The following is a 25,651-nucleotide window of genomic DNA, read 5'->3' as shown; positions in this document are numbered from 1 at the left end:
TTTCTGGTTTCCTACAGCTGCCTCTGTCAACCTCTGCTCTAATCTGTGAGTATCTGCTATATACTCCAAACTAAATTGCTGTTTATTCTATTCTGTAGTTGTGAAAGCTGCAGCCTGCTGCTGAATGTTATCAAGGGGAATGAGGGTCCCAGGATGCTCAACACCGCTGCTGACACAACATTATTCCTGAAAGACCCGCCACTTGATTTGCCCAAGCAAAATGTCACAGTAATTGTGAAGATTTATATCAAGGGGAAAGAGCTGACGAGGTCCCACGGCTATCAGATCTGACAGACCTAATATGTGCTCGAATGTTGGCTGCCACACTAAAGGCTTGCAGGTTGACCAATTTTACCTGGAATGTTCCACCTCAGCTGATATTGACCGAGCCGACGTTTTTCAGTTCGGCAAATCAAGTGTGAAGTGGAACCTTTAGGTTGTGAAATTGTGTTTTTAATAAACTGGAATGACTTCAGAGCGTTTTTATCAAACATTTTAGCTTTTGCTTTGTGTGCTGTCTCAGATAACATGAAAGTTGGCTGGCAGATGGCTTGTGTAAACAGGCAAACCTTTCAGTAGGTGTTCTTTGATTGGAATCTTTCACTCCCTTGGGATGAGCTTAAATAAAATTAATTGTGCATTGTGCACTTTCTTTCCTACAACAGAAGAACAGGTGGCATAATGTAAAGACACTCTTAGATGTACAATATGTCTGCAAAGCTTAGTCATTTGTGTTAACTGGATGATAGGGTGAGGACAACACTTTACAGAAAGGTACAAAGCGCTAAGGGAGTGAAGAACAAATGACAGCTGAGCAGTCATTATTAACTTGTGAAACTAATTGCACATATATCATTATAAATACTATACCAGCATATTAAACAGCATTTAATATAAGAAAACCAAATGCAAATAACCTAATAAAACATCTACAAAAAAAAACAAAAACGTGGCAAACTGACAAAAACAGACAGGTTTAGAAAGTTGATGAGAATAAAGAAAACAAAGTAAAGGACCAAAAAGAAACAACACAGAGGCAGAAGGAAGGCAGCTGATGTAAGCAGTAAAGGAAACCAGGCTGAATATATACTGAGGAGATCTATTGATGCAACCAATAACAGCTGAGTTAAAGTTTGAGTTGCTCCAATTGCGGCACGTTTTATTCCACCACTTCCCAGTAATCCCCTCGAACCAGTTCCATACTTTTACTCCTGGTGTTTGTGCAGCATTGGAGTAGGAAACATTATAAGTGGTTTAATCTTATCTCAACAGTCCAGTGTGTGAAATAAAGTAAAAACAACATTCTTAGTGCAGATGTTCTGAAAATAAATTTTCAAGGTTTTAAACAAAAGTGACTTTTTTATTGACTAGCTTTTCATTGAATGAGGTATAAATTTATTGTGCTTTTGTATTTTAAACTATGAACTTTTGTCTGTAAAATACCAGTCTCAGTCATTTTCTTCTTTTCTTTCAATTTGTGCACAAGTGTGAATTCCTTTAATATCAAAAAGTTGATGATTTTATCTCAGTTATTCAGTCATCTCAGGTGTTGTTTACTTGACCTGTTTTGTTTGTCTTTGTGAGCATGCCGACTCAGTGAGGGAAGCTGTTTGAAATCTCTGTGAAGCTTCTGAAAGAAAACTAAAAAGTGAAACTATTTTATAATACATCACTACACAACCATATTATAACTATTTATTGTTAGAACTTTGTGTTTTCTAAGACAGTAGGATATGGAAGAATCTGTGCACAATTTTATCTAAAGATAGTTTTGAATTTAATCAACAAGAATGACTTTTTAGCTCAAAATTACTTGAGATTTCCCACCTTACAGGCCAGCAGGAGGGACATCTGCTTTGCTTTAATGGGTATCACAAATGTTTCTGAAATTCCACTCCATCTGAAACTCCCCTCCCTTTCAGCACACCCCCAAATTAAAGCAGTGGAATGAAGCTCGGAAGCTTTGCCTTCCAAAAAGCGTTGGTATTTTCCTCAACTAAGAGGCTCGGAAAGATTCCTTTTGCTGGGTTGCATCATGGAAGCCAGCAGTCAATCCAGCAGTCAGCAAATTCTGTGGAAAGATGTGAGTCTGTTTTCTTCATCATTTGTTTTTATCACAGTTAATTAACCTACTGCAAAGTGAACTTAAGATATTTTATATATAATTTATTGAATTTTAGGTCTGGGAGCCTCAGATTTTACAGCTCATTAAAATAGTGGCAGTTTGCAGATCTACTGCTTTGAAAATAAAATGAATTATGTGAAATAAGAGTGTAAGATTTAAGTTAAATATTTCAAGCTTTTGAAATAGCTTTTATGTATTTTGCCCTGTTTTTGGTTTCTTATCTAGAAGTATGAAAAGGACTGAACAGTTTTTGTTTGTTTTTTTTCCTGAAATTCACCTTTCTTCTTCTTCTCTTCATATTTTGTTGTAGAAGTTACTAACAGTAGAGCAACAGGTGAACTTCACAGTACAGCCCTTTCATATTCTCACATATAGAAATCTATTTATTAGAAGTTATCTTTTTTTACTGTGCATCAAAGGAAAGGTTACTGCAGCAAATACACATGAAGAATCCTCAGTAAGTGACGGAGAATGGTTATGAATAAGAAATCACCTGTGGCTTCTTTTAGCCTTCATAGGAATTTAAATTCTTTTATGAGTTTGGTCTGGTGTGATGAACCACTGCCTCAGCTTGTTGCTTATGTAGGTGAGCTGTTGTTGCTGCTTTTTTCTGTTGTTTTCTTAAGAAAGTGCTCATTCTTGGTTTGATAACAACAGGGGGCTTTGGGCACTTTTCTTCCTGGAGCTCAGGAGGAATTGCCTGGCTGATTCTGAACTCCTAAACCTTTAAACACTAGTTGGCGGATGCTGTGCACTCAGACTGCTCACTCTGTCTCCATCCCTGTCTTTATTTCTGTCTGACTGTCTGTCTGTCTGTCTTTCCATCCCACCTTTTCCCTCAGAGCGTTTGATATTCAAAGCACAGACAGAGAGAGGTTTGTACTCGAGTTAAGTTTCCACTGCTTATGCAACCTGCCACATGAGAGTGGATTTCATCCAGTATTTTCTTCTTCTTCTTCTTCTTCTTCTCTCTGAGAAATTCAGAGAGTGTGGAATTTCTGGCTGTAGATCTCTGTTTTTCATTATGCCCAGGGGATTAACAATACTTTTGAAGAGCTTCACATTTCCAGGGCTACTGTCTCAAATACCTCAAATAAGAAACTGTGCAGGTAGCATCATCAAATGGAAAAGCAGAAGTTTAGGATTTTATGGCTGTCCTGATAAATTTTTGTTTTTCCCTTTTAGTTTGTCTCACTGCTAACATACTTAACTATCTGCAAAAACAATCCCACTTTATGTCATCAATACACATTCATATATTTGCATGTTATTTGTGACTTTTTTCTTTTAATATAAGAAAAAGGCTATTATAGAATATTTCATTTGCATATATTATAACTTATTTTACCAGCATTAAAATTAAATAGCTATTAATTCAGAAATAATTGCCAAATATATATATTTATATTTTTAAAAAGTCATTATGTGAACATGCTGCCCACTGCTTAACAACTGTAACAACCTCAGTCACAATAGGAAACCAAAGCTGCTTTATCATCATTTTAAAAGACACAAAGATAAGCAACACCAATTTTGCTAATTGGAGTTGGTCCCATTTTTTAAAAACATATCTGCTTTTCTGTTATCCTCTGAGACCTTCAAATGTGGTCCGGTGTGAATGAGGAGCTTTCATTTTCTCCCTGCTGGAGCTCCAAAGGAACAAAAGCCCATCTTTATTAATTTGTGGCCTTAAGCTTTGGGAATTAGTTACAGCAGGCAAAGTTTTAATTCAAAAAGAAGTTTAATAAATGCAACCTTTCTGTGACACATCTAGTTGTGTGTTCTTCCCTATATATGCGTGATGCAGAGATGGCTGAATGTGCGCCATTAACTTATCTACGGAAACATTTATCAGAAAGACCAAATTAAATAATATACTTTAATACAGTTCTGATAAAACATGAAATCTTGTTCTGAAGTTTAAACTATCAGATTTTTTGACAAAGTATTAAACATACAAGAATCAGTGGAAATAAATTAGAAGGACTCAAGTTTGAAAAATGGTTTGGTTAAGAAGCATTTGACTATAGAGCTTCAAACATGGCTATATATGACAATAATAGGATAGTTCAGATCCTTTGAAAGAAAGGTTTGTGAAAAAATTATAAGCAATGAATATTCTACCTGTTGTAGACAGCTCTTTGAACAACCTGATTTAAAGAAATGAAGTTTGACTTTGATCATATTGACAAGCTAACAGTAAGTCTAAATGAGGCCAAAACGAAGATAAAACACTGCCATAAAACTTTAATCTCAAACATTTCAGTGATTCAAGCAAACACTATAAACCTTCATTCACTGTCAGTTTCACATTACATGGATATTTACATAGAATTCATTGGTTAATTTGGGAAATTACAACAGCAGCAGGTAGATGAATCAGCTTCCAGCAGGAATATATTATTTCTCCTGTAATGCAAAATTAACAGCAAAACCAGAAGTAAAACTCACTCCTTTGTATTGCATGTGCAACACAAGATCAGTTTTGCAAACAGTAGCTGGCCACAGAGCTACTTAGCTGGCCTCAATTCCACTATCTGCTTTTCTTTTCTCCTTCTCAAACAGGAATAGGGGGAAAACAAACTGGGAGCCTATTGCTTGCCAAAAATATTGTCTCCTCATAATTTCGAAACCCCCTTCTAGTTTGCTCTGAACTCTGAGGCAGTCTGCCATGGCTCACAACTGAACTGAGCAGAAAGCTCAGCACATACCGGTTTTTGTCTGAAGGGACCCTAACAGAACCTCCTGAGTAAATTGTTTTCTTTTGCACTTGGTCTTACTTCATTGTTTAGTCTTATTGCAAAACTAGTAAATATACAGTGTTATTTAAATATTTTTACTGTAAACAAGAGAAAAAAATGTTTTGTTAATATTGTAAGCACTTGTTCTACTGTATGTCCTGTTAGTTTGACAGTAATATTTTGGGGGGATTCATTTTCATGTCAGAATTATTTTGAATCCATATTTTTTTGCAGGTTGAGGCTGCAAAAGAAAAGAAGGCCAAGTATCACCCCTGCCAGTGGGTGGTTCTTATCCTGGCTCTCGTCTTCCTGGTTTTGGCTGTCTGTGTTTTCAGCCTGAGATATATGTGGGGCCCAAGTCTGGGGAAGGTAAGACTAAGTATCACCTCTGTGCCAGTCATCAGCTTTATTGCAACTATCTGAGGTAAATGTGGTCCTCATGACAGATGAAAGACACCTCGAACTTCCACATCTGCAAATCATACAGGTTAGATCAAAGAAAAAAATATATGTAAGAGAGGAAGATGGATGGCCAAACAAGAAATCAGAGGCAGCCCCTGGAGTCTGTATTGTATTCGAGTAGATTAAAAGATGTGTGGGCTATAGAAGAGACAGCTGTGTTTTCCTCGGCTCGTGTTTTGGCTGTCAGATCTGTAATTTCATGAAGTCTTGGCTCTGACCACAAACCACTTTTTACGACTGCAAATGTTGGATTGTTGCATTTATCTACTTTCTGTTAAAATTGTAAACATCTTTTCACAATGAAGGAGCCTGGTAACTAAAGGCTGACCCTAATTGCTGTTGAACAGAGTGGCCGCAGAAGGACTGAAGCCTCTCGGCAATCTAATTGGGATAAACTCTTGTCCTGGCAATTCATCTTGTAAAATCCAATTCAATCACACTTGATGGAGAACATTTTCACTCTCCTCCCTTCCACAGATTTTCCCAAGGGGCCAAAAGAGCTAATTTACTCAAGTTAGACGGAAAAATACATCAATAATCTCACATCCAGAAATTGGATGCTCTACATGTTCAGAGCTTAGTTGGATAAAATAATTAAACTGAAATGATGGTTAAAAATGAACACATATATTTGAAATCTGATCTTATGAAGCTGCTTTGTGTGCACAGTAAATGCCATGAGGTGAACAGAGGGATGTGTGGTGTGCTGGAAGTTGCTTACATTTATACCAGTGTTATTGTCACTGCTAATAAACATTAATTCAGTGTACACTCTGCAACATCTCTGTTTCTGCATACACTGAGGTACAAATTTCAACTGCAGACAGTCCTTTCTAAGCTCAGGTTAGCAAAGGGTCATGTGCGCTTCCTGTATAGATGGTATTGTCCGCACTCTCTCCTTTCAACACAGATACGAATCACCTTTGAGCCATCTTCTTTGTCCTTGTTAAATATTTCATGCCGGAGGCAGAGCAGTCATTATTTCCACTTTAATAAGCTGTGATCATTCTCACATGGCTCAAAATGTGTTGATGGCAGAGGTTGCCCAGGCGATGAATATCAAACCTGCAGACCCTGGGTTTTGCTTTAATGGGGCCTTGAGGGAGAGGCTTATTGCCTGGCCTCTGTATCAGGGAGTAAGATGGAGCCACTTCAAATGAAGATCACCTGTCTGTTGGATAAGAAGGAAACTCCCTCAAACATGGTAAAGCTGAGGTAAAGCCACCCTTAAGGTAAGAAAATTGATTGATACAGCTCATTGATGGGTGGATGGATACGTTCCTCTGTCCATAGCATGTCGCAGCCAGCATCTTATTTGATAAGGTGTGAGGTGCTACACAGCAGGACTTGTTTTGCTTCACCTGCTAATCCTGAGCAGCATCCACAGCTACTTGTATAGACTCACGGAAGTAAACCATCTAAAGCAGTAGAATGTGGACTGTGTGAGTATTTTAAATAACCCTAATGCAACTTAACTATAGAGCTTATATGAACACCTTCAATCATGTTGAATCAGGTTTGAAGCAACAGAGACATACAGACATACTGTTGCCATGGTTCCCAGATCACATTTTTTCTGCATCTCTTGGCTGCTAGGAAACATGTTTGAGCTTAAGCAAGAAATTCAGGTGTTCATATAATAAAGATCTGTTATTTAAAATTCCCAACCCTCTCATTAACTCTTTAAAGCTTTGCCAATCAATATCAATGAAGGATGTTCAATTCTTTTGCTGCAATCACAATACTGTTCTGTCATAGTTTATCCTGAAACAGAGTTTAATCAAAAACAATAGTTTTGAAATGGGGAATGTAAAAAAGTCAAACACTTAATATCTTACCTGTTGCAGATAGTCTGTGAATGACCTTAGTTTGAAAAAATAGAGTTTAATGGTCTCAGCCCCACTTAGAGTAGATCAGTCAGAATTAATCTGTTTTGACAAACTGAGGCCATTCAAAGAGTTATCTAAAAGAGGTAAAATATCAATTGTTCACAGTTTTTCAGAGTCATACCTTTAATATATCAATTAAAAAGTGCAGGTTGATGTTCCATGTTCTCTTTGCACACACATACAACAAATAATAAACTTATGAAGACAGTATGGGTTTTCTCCACACTGTAAAAACATGCACTTCACTGCAGGAGATCCTCAGTATGACGTTTTCTCACAGCAAAAAAATCTCTCCCAAGTGACACACTGGGTGGACCAAAAATACACTGCTGAAATTCTTTTGTGTATATCACATCTAGAAAAGTAGTTGAGGATCCCTGCTGATCAGTAATGATGACCGTTTCCCTGTTGATATCTACACCACACATACACATTGCTTCACATTATTAATAATGTGAAGCAGTAATCGCATGATGTCAGCTTGCAAACTCGCTCACTAGGAATCCTTCCGTGCCACAGTACCTTCTTCAGTCACACATAGTTTCATTTAGAAATTTTCTGGACAAATTAGCCCTAGAACTGTGTAATCTTACATGCTCCTTGAAACCTTCTGTAGAAAACCTCAGGGCTGTGGAGCAAACTGATAATTACCCACTCTCCATACGCTCTTTTATCTTGCACAGAATGACAGGAGGCTGGAGTCTAGCTGAAAGGAGGCTACACCCTGGACAGGTCGCCAGTCCATCACGGGGAGACAGATACGGACACTCACATTCGGCCAGTACATAATAAGCAATTAAACTTGTGAGGAAACATTGTTGTCCACTGCACTACTATACCTCCCCATTAAATCATGGAGAAAAGGCCAAACAAGCTTGCTAGAGAACAAAGTGAAGCATTCAAGAGCTAAAGAGCCAAATATTTTCTTTTGGAAATGGTAAAAAACAAAGCTGAAAGAAAAAACCTTGAACATTCGCTGATTAACAAAATCACATTCTTAAATGAGTTTAAGGGCTGCTCCATATTTGCTTAAATATTCCAATTAATGCAACTTCCTGTCATGATCCAGGGTTAGAGAAGAAAATGATACAAACACAGAGCAAGGCAGCAGAAAGCAGGCAGGCTGGAAAAAAAAACATAGTGAAAAAATAAATAAAACCAAAGCCAAGGACACTGCAGAAACAGGAGGATCAGAACTTGACAGAACTAAAACTGAGCACAAAATAGAACAAAAGGGGTGGCAAGGCTGAAAAATATGGTAATGAACAAAGATTCTTGAGAAGAATTATCACTGTGTTTTATTTAACTCAGAAAGCGGAAGTCTGAACTGGGAATGACATCAGACCTGTCTTTATTGTGTTCTAGTTGCAATTTGGAAAAAAACAGCAGAATTTGCTAATGGTGTCTGCATTGACCAGGCTATCTGCTATTACCAATAAAAGCTAATTACAATATTTTTGTCATCATTTTGTGCATTCAGACATTGTAGCAACATGTTCACTAATAGTGGTTGAAAACCACTGTGTGTGGCTGGATTATTGAGATGCAAACTAACAAATGTTAATTGATTCAAGGATTTACTGCAGATACCACAACTTTTCATGCCTGAATAAGTCATTATTTAAAGTGGGGCCTGGTCAGGAATCTCTGACTTTCCAAGTCAGATTTCTAACTTTGGTGGGTGTTCCTGTTCATTTTTCCAACCTCGAACTTGAAAAATCCAACTTCCAAGAACAAATGGAACATATATCCAATGAGGAAAGAAACTGGGTGTACAGAAAAATCAAAACAAGATCAACTTTAGCAAACCAAAGGACGCGCTTTCCAAAATAAAACAGGAAGTACAGGTGACATTGCAGAACACTAAACTGGAGCTTTACTAATCCAGACTAATTTAAACAGGAGAAAACCCAAAGAATAAAAAACAGCACTTCCCTCATACAGAAACATGAATAATGAACTTTGTGAATAAAATCTTTATGTGTCAAGTGAGCAGAAAATACTTAATCAAAAGAACAGTTTTTTTCAAGTAGCAGAAATGGACTAAACACTAGAAAACATTTTGTATAAAAAAAATAATCCTGATTTGGTGTTCTTATAAAACTGCAACTTAATCTTTTGTTCAGCTGTGAGACATACTTTGAATATTAAAAGAGCAAGCCAGCTCTCTTGCAAGCTTTTATTTTTAACCAAAGACAAAGAAAAAAAATACTTTAAAAAGACAGTTGTGCCTAGTACACTAGGAGGTATTCTAAAGTTACTTTAATAGGGGTTTTAGATAATATAATGAATGCTTTCGGTTGGACATTTTCAACAAAATGAGGCAAATTAAAACTATTAAGTAAAGCTGGTTTGAATGCTGGTGAAGATTGATTTACCAAAAAACAAAAATTCTTAAATTTGTTTTCTTTAAAAAAATACTCTCAAACTCTGGACTCACAAGTTGCAGTTCTATTTTTAAATTTATTTTACACTCAGTTAATAGTTTAATTACCATAATTTCATTAAAGCCACTAAAGGAAACACAGAGATATACTACAGACTACAACATTTATCAGATATTATACAAGGATATGACCTCAGATTTGCAATTAGAAAGAGGCGCAGCTACAGCCACACACACTCAGCTGAATTACAGTTCACCCAAGCAACGTGACCTCATGCACCAATCTTTGAATAACTAACCACAGAAATGTAATTTGCTCTGTGCATTGTACTTCAGTCTGACATGATAACCGCTGGGAACTTCTTTTGATTACCTGCAAACATATGTTGTTACAGAAGCCAGAGGTGATACTTTGACATCATTTTGTTTCTGTTTTTGTGTGTGTGTGAGATGTAGCGTGGAACTTTTTCCAAACATTAGACTTCAGTTCATGTTTCAGTGTGAAGATCAGAGTTCTCCACATTCTCTTTTGGCTTCGGGTAAATTTCTGTTTACTGCGTCCTCATTATTGTTGTGGGCCACAAGTCTCATCAGAGGATTCTGCCTCCTTGTAAATTAATCCTCTGTTATTACCACGTCACATCACCAAGTCTGTGAAAATGAAATCTGGCTGGTGAATCCATGAGAAAAGTGAAAATAAATCTCCTTTCTCTGATATTATTTTTTTTATAAATTATTCCACTGGATAAAAATGAACTAGAACAGACATTGATGTTTTCTGATGCTGGCTCACAGCATCCGAAATGTAAATTTTCATATTACATTATCAGATTAGATTCCATATATTCGGAGCTATTTTTAATTCATGAACCACTTTCAGTGAGATTATCTACAGACCAGCAGTTACGCTCAAAGTAATTGTGAACCTGTGGATGTTGTAAACCAGTTTTTCCTGGGGAACCTTGAATAGCTCGCAGGTGCTGTTGCTCTGTATGGCCAAACTGCCAGAGAAATTCATGAATGTCAAACCTGAGGAAAGTGCTCCATTATTCAGGCTGAAATTGCATTACTCACCTTGATGCTTCCCCCTCTTTGGTCCCAAGGTAGCTGCAGAGTTGTCGCTACTGATGGCCTCTTAAAGGCCTCACTGTCAGGACTGGCCGCTTTAATGAACACTGCTGCGCCTGCTGCTTTTTCACTGGTCACAGGTGTGTGGCTTTTCAAGGCTGAACCTGCCTTTGTTTATTTATTGCTCGCAGGATGTGTATACACACCAGTCCCCTCAGTGTTCAGATGTCAACATGCAACAGCGGAGAAAGACACAAATTTTGATCATGATATGAGACTATCTCCCTGTCATCTGATTGTTTTTTTCTTTCTTTTGCTCTTCTTCCAGAGTAAAACAAGATAATCCAAACTCCTTACAGTCAGCTCTGTCAGGACTCTGTTTTCTCAGCTTAGTTTAAAGGAATTATTATTCTGAGGAAGCAACAGGCTCTGTCTAAACAGCTGGACCTTGTGGGAGGCTCGTCCCTCAGTCTATAATCTTTTCTGAATTCACTTGTCAGGCTCATTCATTCATTAGCAGGCCAATGTCCACCAGTGTTTCTCCCAGGCTGTTAAATTAGGCCACTATAGGCTTCCTCCTAAGATGATGCATTATGCCTTCTACTGGGAGAGCAGTCAGGAAGTGGAAAGGATTGCAGTCAGGGAAAAACAAAAGAGAGTTGTTTTAAAATGTTGCCAGTGAAGTGCCTGAGGTAGAAGGGCTTCATGGCGGCTGTGGCACATTGCCTTCATGCTACAGAAAGTAATGTGACATATTCAACGTGTTTGTGATTTTTATTTTTAGAGTCTCGGATAAATATGAATGTGGGAGAAATCTGCCTCTTAATTGCCAGTGCTTTATTTTGCGAGTCACCCAGCAGCTCATATGCGGCATGCACAGTGAGGAGGGTAAACAGACACAAAGGCACATCTTTTCTTTCCAGATTCTGCCCCCCATCTCTCCATCCTCCTCCCTGTCTCACCAGTGCGACTGCCAAGTAGACTCTCTGCTCTGTTGTACAATTTAGACTGTGATTGAGCTTTCACATCCACTTTTGTTCTCGCAGTAAGTCTGCAACGCTCACAGCCTCAACATGCATCCACAGCCACAGCACCAAAGCAGAGGAGTAAAACAGCAGACTGGAAATATTCTGTTTATCAGTCCTTCCCCAACATATCCAGCACTAAAGTGCAGAAATGTTGTCATTATGTTGCTGCATATGCTAATGAATCATGATTTCAGAATTGAGTTAATCTCAAAAATGCCAGTGTGCTCTGCTTTATGTTTGTCAGCAATTAAAAGGTTGCATTGACTTTTTGTAAGTCAGTGCCCCATTAGTCTCCACGCTCAATATGTGGGAAGAACAGCAGCATCTAAATTATCCCTTGCAGTTCGGTGTCTGGTGCTCAGACTTTATGTTAAATAACCACAGTTGATTAGTCTATTTTTTTTTATTTAGATCTGTGAGAAAATGAGAAGTTATAGCAGCTCTGAAATTTGGAATGGTCACACATTTTAATGATATGCATTCAAACCCGTCAGGCTTGTTCCAGCCTTTTTCTTGCTTGAGACTGGTGAAAAGATGTGTATAATAAGCAAAAATAACAGATTTTCAAAAGAAGATCTCTTATCCAGTAAAATTTGAAGTGTTAACAGAGACAACTAGCAAAGAAAATGTGACAGCCTGGTTTTTAGAGCTGTAATAAATCTCATTAGTAATGAGACATTCATTCAAGAAGTCCATGATCAATAACAGGGTTGTTGGGAGAATTAATACTGTTTCCACCTCAGTTTTTAAATGTGATATTTCATCTCCTTCAGAGTTTTTTTATGGTAATGTCAAAATGGATGAATAAATATCAAAAGGCTGTAGAAAATGGCTAAATATCTAAATGTATTGTATACACACAATAGGTTGTCACACATATATCATGTTATAGAATGACCTAAATTAAAAAAGAAACAACAAAAAAGACAATGTGTCAGGGTATGTTTTAGGTTAAACTATCCATTTGTATCCAGATGAATATAAAGTAAATATAAGCATGCATTTTAAAGCATTCAAATAATTCATGCAAAGGCTATTAAAAAACCTTTCACAACACAATCAGTTTTGCATGACACAGATATTTACATAGAATTCTATGGTTATTTGCAAGCACAGACAGCAGCATCAATTCTTGGTCAGTTTGGGTAATGACAGACAGCTATATTATAACTTCTCTGCAAGAATAATGATGTACGTATGGATTTGTTTTTCTATTTTGTTCTTGGCCCAGCTTGAAAAAGCCTTTAAAACTCAGCAACCCATCCAGAATGAAGCTATGTTTCTCCAAAGGTTGTTCAAAGAGTTATCTACAACAAGTAAGATATTAATCGTGCAGAACCTTTCCACTGATCCCCACATCAAATCATCTGAACTATCTCTTTAATGTTAAAGTCTAACTTCTAAACCTAACAGGTGTTTTATTTCCAGAGCATAAACAAGGGCAGTTATACATTGATAATAAGTTAAAAGCACAGGTGTTTGAAATAAAAATAATCACTATTTACCAAGAAGAGTATGAACTTACAATTTAATGTGATTTCTTTAAAGTTAAAGGCACTCTTGAGTTTAATTTTTTCATTATAGCACTTTAAAAATGACGTTGTTACTTCATTGCCCCATACCTCTTTGTTTAAACAAGTCGCCTTTTTTAATTAAGAGTACATCTCAAGAAACCAGTCTTCCTTTAACTGTTGTTTAAATACATTTACATATAAGTAATTTTGAATTCACTCAACTGAAACACCCTCTTTCCAGGCGAAAACACTAACAGGTGTAAATGAGTTTTCTGGGACAATCCTTTAACACTTGTTTGACCTACTTGCTGAATTGGATTGAAATGGGTTATTGAATGTAGTCATCATCATTATCTGTAGCACCTGCACTTGCAGACTCATGACAATTCGAAAATATCTGGTGTAAAAACACATTCATGAACTTGTTTTATTTCAATCGTTACAGAAGGGTGGTCTAGTGGTATAAAGGGTATAAATATTCAGGTATGCAAAATGTATGCAGAAACCAAAATTACATGTAAAGTACAAGATGAGCATATCTTTGACAGCGACAAAAAGTAAAACTGGTGAAGCTCATTAAGCAAGCATGCCAGTCAAATCCAGAGGATGAAGGAGCCAATCCTTCTCTCAAGTTTGCTGTCAGCACATTGTCAGTGTGTCCCGTCTTTTGTGGCTAAAAACTCTGACAGTTTGGGCAAAGTTTGTTATGTATTTTTCATATGAGCTGCAGAAATCACTCAGAAAAGTTCTTGATCTCAAAAAATTGCATTTCATTGAATTTAAATTTGCCACTTTTGCTCTTTGCCTGTATTGTGACTGGGTTATAATTTTTTTCTTGCATATTTACACATTAGGGAATGAATTTTGTCTACATCCAAAAGAGTCAAGTGAGCCAATGTACTTTATGGTCAACACTAGTTGTAAGTACTCAGTAAAATTTGGATAAATCTCATTATGTACGAGCATTTTTATGTTGTTAGTTCTAATTTACCCTAATCTCTGTGTTTGACATAAAGAATGTGGTCATTTTTATGGTGCGTTTGCCCAAACAGCCATTTAAAATCTAACATCAATTACATTTTGAGGCATTAAAAGCTCTGCTGTATTTTTGATTTTTGCTCCCAACTGGATGGTTACTCACCGAGCAATCATCAGCACAAGTATGATGGATGACAGCTGCTGCTCGGCTGCTGTGTCTTGTTTGCCCAGAAACTGTACCTCGCTCTGTCAGCTGATGGTGATAACGCTTGTCAGGTTTTCCTTTCCTGGTGGGAGCAGAGCTGACCTACTGACCTGCAAAAACAGACATAACAGAAATAGCTAAAAATGAAGGATGATAATATATGGTAAATACAGTAAGAGAAGGAAGCATGTTTTGATTTTTCTCTTCCAAGAGACCAGACTTCTTGTTGTCTTTCTAGGCAGCTACAGCAGAGCTCTGAGACTCCTTAAAGAACAGTGTGTCCTCTGGTCTTTTGTCTCTTGCTGAGATAATGTGAGGCTCATTAGCTGTCTGGCAGGAACAAATAATAGGTTGGGTGAAACGTTGCAGGGTTTAATTAACAACAATGGTGCTGTACACTAAATATTAATATCAAAATTCAGTCCTGCTGTGAAACAGATTTTTATGCTGCCTATCAGCACCAGGGTTTGAGCATCCAAACACACGAGGTCAAATGTGACTTCATGAGTCAACATTTCTTAATTGCATCACTATACAGTCATTTCAATGAGGTTTGAAATTAATTTTAAAACCTACAAGTAACATGTTTCACATGTAACACAATGCACAAAGGCACATGTGTCAAACTCTGTTCCTCAGGACCGCTCTCCTGCATGTTTTAGATGTGTTCTTGCTTTAAAACACCCAGTTTAAATGAATGACTTATGGGCTTGCCTCTGGAGAACTTCATGATTTGGCGAGGAGGTAAATAAACCATTTGAATCAGGTGTGCTTGAGCCGAAACACCTAAAACTTCCAGGAAGTGGCCCTTGAGGCCTGGAGTTTGACATCCCTGCAGGGTTTGATTTCATATGGACCTACATGTATGTGTCATGTTTGTCATTCAGAAAATCAGAAAATCAATGCAAATAGAAAATCAGTTCAAAGGTCACAAATACTGTAAGGAGAAATTTGATGTTGATTTATTTTAATTATTTACCTGTAATTTTCAAATGTTTTCCAGCCTAGTAGCTGAACCTGTAGTGAGCAACTAAAGTCAGCATAAAGTTAAACAATGGTTAATAAATGGCTTACTTTTTTTTTACTATTTTTGTCCTCTGTGCAAAAACAGTATATTAAAAAACACATTTCTTCCTTTGTTCTGAACCGTTTTTTGGGGAGTAAGTGGTTGTCAAATATCATCTAATTTTTTCAGGTTCTTTTGGTCTTTGTTTGATTTGTTGATTTGAGCCCAGAACTGTGTTTTTCTTTCTTTTTTTTATATTTTACTTTTTTGAATACAGATAAAAACTCTTTCACACAGTTCAGTATTTTAACATCTTCATCTACGATTTTTTTTAAATTGCAGCATTTGTTCTGCTAGTAGGTATTTTGCCACACAAGCTGCAGGATTATCTGTCACATTCATGGATTTAAGCACCTTTTTTGTAATTTGTTGGTCTTGTTCAGCAGTTCTCCAAGCTTTCTGAGGGGTTTGCAAACGTTTTCCTTTTAACTTTGGCTCATTTTTCACTCATTTTCTGTTCAGTACTTCTTGGACCTGATGTTGTTGTTATTGTTTTCCTTTCAGCTGCTGCCTTTTTCAGGGGTCACCACAGCGAGCGGACTTTGCACAAAAGCTTCAACAATTGTTTTTTTCTGAATGCCCTTCCTGACTCAACCTGGGCTCGAACCTGGAGCCTCAGGATTACAAAACCTTCAACACTGACCACCAAGCTATCGCTGCCCCTCTTTCTTCTACTGGATCATGTGTGTCAGATGTAAAAACAACAAAAACAAAAGTATCAGCATATGAACAGTCTGAATATCATGCCTTTAGGAAACTGGAAAAAATCCAGAAAGACTTGACCCAGGAACTGAGTAATGTAAAGGTTTTGTCAAGTTTTAAGCTAAAAGCTCTCTGGGAATCCCCCTGTTGATGTTAATATAATGGCTTAACAATATATTATATTCCTCTGACAGTGATCTGATAATGAACTGAAAGTGAAAAGAAAACCAACCCAACTATAGAGAAAACTTTGAGAGACCTTTTAAAACTGTGAAAAATGTTGATCAAGACCACTCTTAAAGATTAATGAAAAATCTGGTTAAAAAAAAAATGACAGATGGCTCAAGACTTTAACACAGTATTGGAAATAATTGGACAAAATAGGTTTTGCTGTATTTTTTTTTTTCATTAGTGAACACAAAATCTACTCCAGATTTTCTTGACATTGCATAAACAATTCAAACTTATTATTGTATTTGCTGTCCACATACGCACTCCCAAATAAAGAATCTCTGGTTGAAAAGCATTCCCAATGGTGTTGTAAATATTATGTATTGGTATCTGTGTAGTGTGTTGTAAATGTTCCAATGTATTTATTTCACTATTTACATAATCTCTGATCTTATGAGGCAGCAATCTTCACAAAAAATCAGAGGTGAAGATCACAAACATTTGTATTCTCACATGAAGCCGCTCCAGAACTTCTCTGGAAAGCGTCTGAGTGGTAAGTGTGAAATCTAACTTAACTGAAACAACAATATAGAATGAGAGAAAAGCTGAGGTTTTGATTGTGGGAACTTGCCACTAATTTTATCATTCAGACTAGCAGGAAGAACTTTTTTTTTTTTCAGGAAGTGCTTCAAATCGTCTTGGTGATTATAATGGGATCAAAGGAGGAAGTGGAGGGGTGTAATTAAAGGGAAACAAGGTCTTTATGGGGAGGAGGTTGGAGACAGCCAGTTTAAACCATCTGTGTTTCCGCTTTTTAAAAACACCCGTGATTGTTCCATAACATTTATATGAAACCATTTCAGGTGTAGGAAACATCTACGTGTTAGTGCTTACAGTTCATCCTTTGATTTAGAGGTCTGGCTGCCATCATAAAGTCATCACTTAACCATTTTCTCCAGATCATAGTTCTGTTGCTAAACTGACTCTTAATCAGTCTCAGATGTTCTGTATGAATCTAGATCTTCCAATCAAAGACCCAGCCTACTGTGCATCCACCTCATTACACAAATACAATAAGTCTCTTTGTGATTAATTAGTTGTCAGCTCTAATCTTTGCAAAAACAATTTAATCAGGATCAAAGTAAATGGTCTTCCCTTTCCAATACTGGACTTGAACCAGACACAAATAGGTGGTTAATAGAAGGAACATTGGCTACTTGTCAATGACAAATTTTAAATACAGCCTTGGTCAGTTCAACACTCGAGCCTGTATTGTAAGGGGAAAAAGTTCATCAAGTTAAAAAATGTGTGTGCTGTTTCCTTATAAGCACAACAAATTCTGCTATTTTTAAAACTTCCAGTTGACAAGAAAAAATACTAAAACCCATTAATTTGTTTTTTCAAAGTGCTTAATCTGCATGTTTTAACAGTTTAGTAAAATCTCAAAAACCTGAGCCAAAGAACAATTCTACTTAGGTGGGGGATTTTTTGTTTGTCTTTTTTAATAGATATTGTGTTAAGCCGAAAAATCCCAGATCCACACCATCAGGACTGTGATGACTTGTGTTTTCTCTGTACGTCTTAAAACTAGGTTTTTTTCAGTGTTATTAAAAAAGAAGCATTGACATGCAAACTGAGAGTTTCTCATCAGTATCCTCAGTCGCAGTATGACAACCCAGTGTCTTTGCATAGGATTATCACTTCCCCTTTTTATTGCGTCTTAAAGGCAGGAGCATGGTCTAAACAAAGCTTACAAGTCTGCACATCTCTCAGCAGCTCTGTTCAAAATTCTTCTAAAGCATCTAGCATCTCACTGACATTGTTCTATATGTAATAATGCACCCATGAAAAAGAGGCGGAGGGAACAACACAGATGGTTGTGCTTTTGTTGTAGTCTCACCATCTTTGATCATTCTTTTTCAAAAATGTTGCCTGTATTTCTGGTAGAAACTGTATCTGAGCAGTTTTGCAGACAGCTGATTTTTAGTGACTTATTGATTTCCGTGCACTACTTTGATGCATAGCAGTAGCAAAAGGTGTACCTATCACATCTGGACCTTTCCTCTGTACCCCCCACCCCCATATCCACCCCACATGGGTACACATGCCCACAGCTAAAACAGGTTGTAGCTGGATGCAGTCTTTTTAAGCTTTTACTCAAGCAACACGTGTATGTGGATGTGCAGAAAACTGACAGCACAGCCAAGTGCTATTCCAATAACCACCAAATGAGCCAGTTGAAATTTATTTCATTTAAATATGTGACACTTATATTAGTAAGGAGAACAAAGCAAAACAAGTCAAGATGCATGAGGAATTGCAGCATGCATCACACATTTAAATATTGAGTAACAAGATTTGCATGGGAGCAAGTTTGGTGCAATATGCTACAACTGAATGATTCACCGGCCACTGATATTCATTTAAAAATGAAATCCATTTTTGTGTACTTTTGCACAAATTTGCAAAAAAATAATTTATCCTTATTTCTCCAGAAGTAATAATGGTGATTGTTGACCTTTCATGACCTCCTGTGTTTTATTGTTTTTCTGCCACTTTAGTGAAACAGCTTCGGTTTTCATAGCCTTTTCAATTCCACTCAACCCATCTCTGTCCCAAACAGCTAGTCCTCACTGAAGTAAAACCTTCTGAATCTAAATGAGCCGAGTATCATTCAGCAAATCGAGGGTTGAAAGAGCTCCAAATATTCAGGTGTTGGGAGGCCCTTTTTTAAATTAAGTCCCTCTTTATATTAAATGGTCATATTGAAAAGGTCACTGTTATTAGTTTTGTGACATTTTATATCCAGTTGTTATCATTTTCAGTGTAGCTGAAGGTTGGCAATAGACATTTTCTACATCACACCCTAAAAGCTAAGAGGATGTAAAAAATAAAAACAAAAACAAATGCTCACTGGCTAAAAGTCCTAATTTTATTGATTGACTAAACTGTCTATTCAAACCTATGTTCTCATTTGCTTTAATGGTCCAGGGGAGTTTAACAACAATTCGGGGTTGATGAAGTTTTACCCAGAGACCACACTTAAAAGTTTTTAATTAGTTTTTTGTTTTTTTTCCCTCATACAAAACTGCTCCAACACCTGTTGCTTGGACAGAAAACACAAACCAACTCATGTTACACTTATAGACAAAACAGCTACAGATTATTATCACTTATTTTATATAAATGATCCTCAGGGCCTTCTCTGAATACCTTGGGGGCTCTAAGAGTTTGCCACTGGTGCACATAATGGGCCAAGGATATATATATATATATATATATATATAACATGCATTACTAATAAATTGCAAGTAAACTATCTGTTGTCATCAGCTGGTAAACTGCCTGTGAATTTGTAAGTGTCACTACCTTAATAAAACCTAAGCAAATGGAAAGCATTTTTGCCCTTTTGAACAATAAGATACTCGACCTTGGCTGACCGAGCATAATGCTACTTAGACTTTCTTTTTTCTTTAAGGGCCTAAGAGGCTTACAAACTTTCTGCTTGCTGTTAATGTCCTTCATTTGGCCAAATTATTGCCTTGCGTCTAAATGATTCAAATTGCCACCTTACAGGTCTCACAAGCTGTTTCTTAAATGCCACTTAGCTGCTGGATCCCAGAGTGTGCTCTTGTTGATTTATTAGGAGGTTAGAAATGACTGAAAAACCAGCAGAGCGACAAGGAGACACATCCACTGTAGAGGTCACTCCCCTCGTGGCTGTCAGCCTCATAGTTCAAAAGCTTCCAATCGCTGCTTGCAATCTTTTGTTTGCTGAAGTCTGTTTCAGATTTTCAGATATGCATCTGAATACATCTGAGTCTCTAAGGGATACCTTTGATGAATATTTCATAAAGCACAACAGCCCTTTTATTACAGGAGATTGGTCGTATTCAAGTAACGCACTCGCCTCAACAATAAGCAACAGGGTTCATTCAGCGTTCCTGACAAGAAGCAGATTGTTCTTTAGCTCAGCACCGTGGTTACTTGGCAGGGAAAGGCATAAAGGAAGATGCAACACTGAGCAGTGACGGGACAAAAAAAGAAAAAAGAAAAGAAACCCAAACCTTCAAGATATTGAGTTTTGTTTCATTTTGTACTACTTTTTCCTGGTTGTTGATACTACAAAAAGCATGTCCATCTCCCTTTGGCTTGAGGAATTTTGGGAAATGTTGCATCATTTGTCAGTGTTTCAAAAAAGGTGGTTTAAGACCATCTTTAAAGGCTGTGTGAAGTCTCTCTGTTCTCAGTCTCAGTTGGCAGTCTCAAATAAAAAAAGCATTCTTGGTTAGTTTAGAAGTTGTTTCTTGTCCATGTTATTGAGTCAAAGAAAAAAGCCAGTATTTCATCTTTCTAGTGTATCTAGGGTTTGGCTACAGCTAAAAAAAAAAACACATTCATAAAGATGAAACACTGGTTAAATGAAAGTTAGCAACTTTTAATCTTCAACCTGAATAGAATCTTTATCACTTTTGTTTGAACACATACAGCGTCTTCGTGTCTTGAAAAACTTCACTGCATGTTTACAGAGCACTAATTGCACTTTATGGATTTTGTTGAGGTCATGACTGAAGAATTTTTCAAAAACAAGAGGAAAAAAAAAAAAAAGAGGAAAATATCATATTTACGGAACTTTTGCACAAAGAAATTACAACCCCTGGTTGTTTTTCACCTTGATTTGTATTGAGATCATGAAAACAAAACAACACATTGACCAACAATATGTCCTAGCCCCTGAGTTTCCTTCACAATAGTCTGTTGACCAACAGTACTGAATAGTTCCCAAAGTCCCCTTGCCCTCCTCCCATCTGAATGCAGCTCTATTATGAGCACAGTAGCACGCATCATGGTGATTTATAGCCAGGGAGAGCTCAAGTTGTTTAAAATGACTTGTGTGATTAGTCATATATGCTTCAGAGCTGAAAAGGCGGTGCACAGCGCTCCTGTAAATTAACAGCAGCTGCAGACTGTAGCCGACCATGGTGAAGTGGTCAAACGTAGTAAAGCATCAGAGACGCAGAGGGACAAGAGGAGAAAGTGGGTCATTACACTCCTTTCAGGTATCAGCATGGCTGATAGAAGAAAGAGGCTCTGTTCAAGATTCACAGGCTCTGTGATGAATGAAGTGAAAATACAGCAAAAGAGGGATGATACACAGATGTTTATTTCTGAACAAATATGGTCCTTGTATCTCTCAAGTTTCAGAAATCTACATGCTCCCTTTTTCCCTTGTTTTGTACCATGTATTTAAAGCATAATTTCCTCTATCTTATCATTTCCCCCTCAATAGGGGTCCGGAGAAAACATTTCCACCATTATCTCAATTCTTGTTAACTCCACAGAGAACAGCCAAGAAAAGATTTGTTTGTAATATTTTTCTGAGCCCATTTGAAGAAGTTGTTAAACACTTTGGGAAATCATCTCATTTGCTAAAATTTGTTACTAAAATGAGAATACTGATACCGCCAATATGTTTGGGAATTATGTACTAAGCTGAATGGGAGATATTAGGCTTAGTGCAATGAATGGAAGAAGGAGGAAGAAAGCCATGAAGAAGTTTGTTTTTCAGAAACTCTAAAAGTCTCCAATGCATTGTATGCTTCTGTTTTAAGTCTGCCCAAACATGAATGCTAAAATAGTTTCACAAACATATCCTAAATTCAAAACATTTAGCTCAAAGTTCTATTTTTCTACATTAAAATTTGGAGTTTTTTAAACAACCTTATCAATGTCTTACCTGTGACTTTGACCTTTGACCTTTAAACCAACAGGAATCATCTTTGACCCATGAGCTGTCCAGCTGTGCAGTTTGACATTCCTACATTGCACTGATGCGGAGTTAGAGCACTAGGTCAACTGTGATCTTGACCATTGACCCCGTGACCTTGAAATCAACAGTGATCACCCTTGACTCATCACGCATAACCTCCTTGGTGGAGGCAAGAAGGATTGGGACCCCATCCCCTCCTCATTGTAAGCACACAACCTAAGGGTAGGACTAAAGAGTTCTCTTTTGTCCTATCCTTAGGTTTTGTGCTTACATTGAGTCATGGGATTCTGCTTTGATGGGAGTTTTTTTTTAACTACAGTTTTAGCATTTTTAAATTATTCTCCATAAGCATAAACTGGCCGAGTAAATTTATCCTCCTCACTCATTATCTTTTCCTGATGTAATAAAACATTGAATAAGAACCTTCTGGTAGAGTCTTTTCGGATCTCTCCTGTCAGAAGTTAAGCAAATTATACACCTCTCAATGAGAAGTAACTTAATAGCAAAGCAAGATCAAAGAAGTTTTGAATTTCCATTCCCAAAGTAGAGCAGATGCAAAAATTTGAAGTTGAGTGGAGATAAACATGAACTGGTTGAATATATTTTTTGATTTGGGTCTGTAATTTGACAATTTCCTGCAATTCTGAATAGCTCAGATCTTGCCTGTGTCAAAAGTGACGGGACTGTGTTGGTGTTTCTAAGTTAGTAGTTATTTTAGACACCTACACATTAAAGTACCAGGGGAAAAAAAGAAAAAAAAAACATTTTTGTGGCATAATATGCCCTCTTCAAAGTTCTAGTGTAATGCATCTAGGACATTGTGCTGGTAGAAATGCAAAATACCACCAACATTGATGTTTTAAAAAAAATAGGAAGTATTTTGTTGTCATTATTTTAGAATAAGTATTGTAGCACTGTGTTTTAGCCAGGGCAGAAAAAACAAACATGGTTCTAATGAAGGCTTTTCATGTTTTGTTTTGTTCTTCTTCTTCTTCATTGTTAGCGACCATCATGGTTTCTCCCATGGGGTGAGTATGCGGTGAATAACATACTGTGTTTTAGTTGCATGTTTTTGTGACTAAACTCCAACTCTGCAGGAAATATCTGAGGGTGGCAACACACTGTCTGAGTTAACAAGTTGTATACTAAAGTAAGAAAGAAAATACTCTTTCAAACAACAAAAATTGGCTTTGAAAGAAGGTACATGTGAGGCACATTGCCTGTAACTGCTTGTTTTTAACAGTGTTAATGTGCTTTAGGAAGAGCGCTCCATTAAGTGTTTGCATCTTGACATGTTGCAGCTTATTCTTTGAAAGGATAACGACCTTAGCATTTTGTTTAAATGGCCTTTGGCATTAGCAGCTGTAAAGCATTTTAACAACAAATTGATGCTTACAGTAATTGCTTGGGTGAATTCCCAAAGCACTCTAACCTGTTGATAACCCGTTTTTTTTGCTCTCAATTTAATGCAACATACACACAGATTATGATGTTTGCATGGCATCCAAAACAAAAAAACAGAAATACATAACTACAGAAACTACAAAAAATGCCAGGAAAAGGTCATACAAGTAAGTAGTAGAGTGGATTTGAGTTTAACCATTTATGTGGTGTTTGTTGGTGCTATTGATAGAACGTCCTGAGGATAAAAAGGCAAATACTTTCTTAATTACTCACATCAAGCTTTTTACCTCCATATGCAACAAAACCACACAGAGGCTTTGGCTAATTACAATGAAGAAATGTTTCAGTGCCTTACAAATGTTTATATTTGGAGCAGGACTCAAATTTTGAGTCCTTTCATTACACACTGACTGGGCACATGCATACAGCTCCCAGACAAAAGTCCCAACTGCGTGTCTTGGTTTTATAATTGAAGGACAACGTTTGCCTGAATTTGTTTCCAAAAAGCTTGTTATGTGTTATGGCTGTTCTGAATGTCAAGAGCATTCAGTGACTAAATACATCTTATAAAAAGATAGAATTGTGTAAAGTTTAAAAAATATTATGGGCAGGCTGTTTTGTTTGTTTATGTGGTATGATTTTAAACATTCAACTTTTGATGGTAAAAGAAATCATTGACTCATTTTCCAGTTTCACACTTGAGCAACGAAAACCTTCCGACATGCAAAGTGCTCATCAAGGACCCAGCCTACTCAGAAACTATATTTGCTGCTAAATAAAGTTTAGCACAAACTGTTAATGTTTATAACATCTGACAAACTAATATGGCATCAACAAATTTTACATTTGTGTTTAAACTTAATGCTCTGAAAAATACATTATATATTACACAGATTACATCACAGCAATGTGTAATGTGTAAGAGGAGTTGTCCCTTTGTAAACTGTCAGACTGAGATTAGGAGATTAGGGATGATCCAATTGTTTGTCTTGACTAGCCAACCCAAGACTGAAAGGTTTGTTAGTTTTTTTCAGTCTGTAAACACACAATAGCTAAGCAATCATCAAAAATATGATATATTTTTTAATTTGCACATAAATGCATCATAGCTAAGAGGCTAATACATGCTAGCAGCAACACATCTTTGATGTTGACAAAGATTTAAACATAGCTACTTGAAATATTTGTAAAGTAACACAAAAGATGTAAAAAGTAACAAAAAAAAACATGTTTTCTACAGTTGCTGTATGTCTGCTGCTCTGTAACATACAGGCTAAAACATTCCTTTAAAAAGCTAACTCCCACAGTTCAACAGGTAATATTTAGAACCAACTTCTGTGGGTGACCTATAATTTCAAAGTAGATTGACAAATGTAAATTAAGATTTAGGTTTTATTGTTATGATTATCAAGATGCAATTTGTAATTAGAACAGCATATATAAAAGGTTTTAAAACTGTAATCCTGTTTATAAAGACTGCTTGTAAATCTTAAATTGTTGAGTTTCATTTGTAAAAATAGCTGTGTCCAATAGCAGGACGGGTATTATTTGTGAATTTCCAAAGATACAGAGAAATATCTCTGTAACTTGAAGTGACTGAAATGTGTGACTAGATTTATTCAGATGTGTAGGGAAAGAAAGAAAAACCTAAAGACAATGGTTGCTTGGACTGGTTTTGCAGACAATGAAACAGAAATATAGCAAGCTCACCTGCCAGCCCGCTGTTCCAACCACACTGTTGTAAAGGTGGACTCAGCTTTCCACTCGTCAGTTCTTTACCATTGCTGTTGTGGTGGTAGGTCCATTCCACAGTTTTTTGTTGAGATTTTTAAATTTAAAAAGACTTTGACTGGGTTTCAAAGGTTAATGCAAGGATATCACCCCTCTCCTTGTCCTTGTCTTAGCACAACCAAGTCCACAGCTGAATCTCATCAAGAAAATCAGGAAGACATCTAGATTCTCCTGCATGTCTCAAAAGGGCCACTTACTTTGGTACGTCAAAGTAACATTACAGTGCAACCAAATTCACCGCACATTGTTTCTTAGACTTCAGGACAGTTAACCCACAAGGAGAGTTAAACCTACCAAAGCATTCAAAAGAGCGAGAAACAAAGAGAGGTAGAGAAGCCCTTGTAACTTTGA

General features: G+C 36.9%; 1 protein-coding gene across 1 annotated transcript in view; it reads left to right on the top strand.

Annotated features, from left to right (window-relative positions):
* Positions 1-1,939: 1,939 nt before the first annotated feature.
* tnmd (tenomodulin) overlaps positions 1,940-25,651 on the top strand; it is a 64,215-nt gene continuing 40,503 nt past the window's right edge. Inside the window, exons 1-2 of the mRNA XM_017408100.3 lie at positions 1,940-2,083; positions 5,101-5,235. Coding sequence (XP_017263589.2) covers positions 2,036-2,083; positions 5,101-5,235 — 183 coding nt within the window. The 5' untranslated portion in view covers positions 1,940-2,035. The remainder of the gene's footprint in view (positions 2,084-5,100; positions 5,236-25,651) is intronic.

The sequence above is a fragment of the Kryptolebias marmoratus genome, linkage group LG9, assembly GCF_001649575.2.
Source record: "Kryptolebias marmoratus isolate JLee-2015 linkage group LG9, ASM164957v2, whole genome shotgun sequence".
Taxonomy (NCBI): domain Eukaryota; kingdom Metazoa; phylum Chordata; class Actinopteri; order Cyprinodontiformes; family Rivulidae; genus Kryptolebias; species Kryptolebias marmoratus.
The sequence above is the reverse complement of the archived record's forward strand: the minus strand, read 5'-3'. Positions and strand labels throughout refer to the sequence as shown.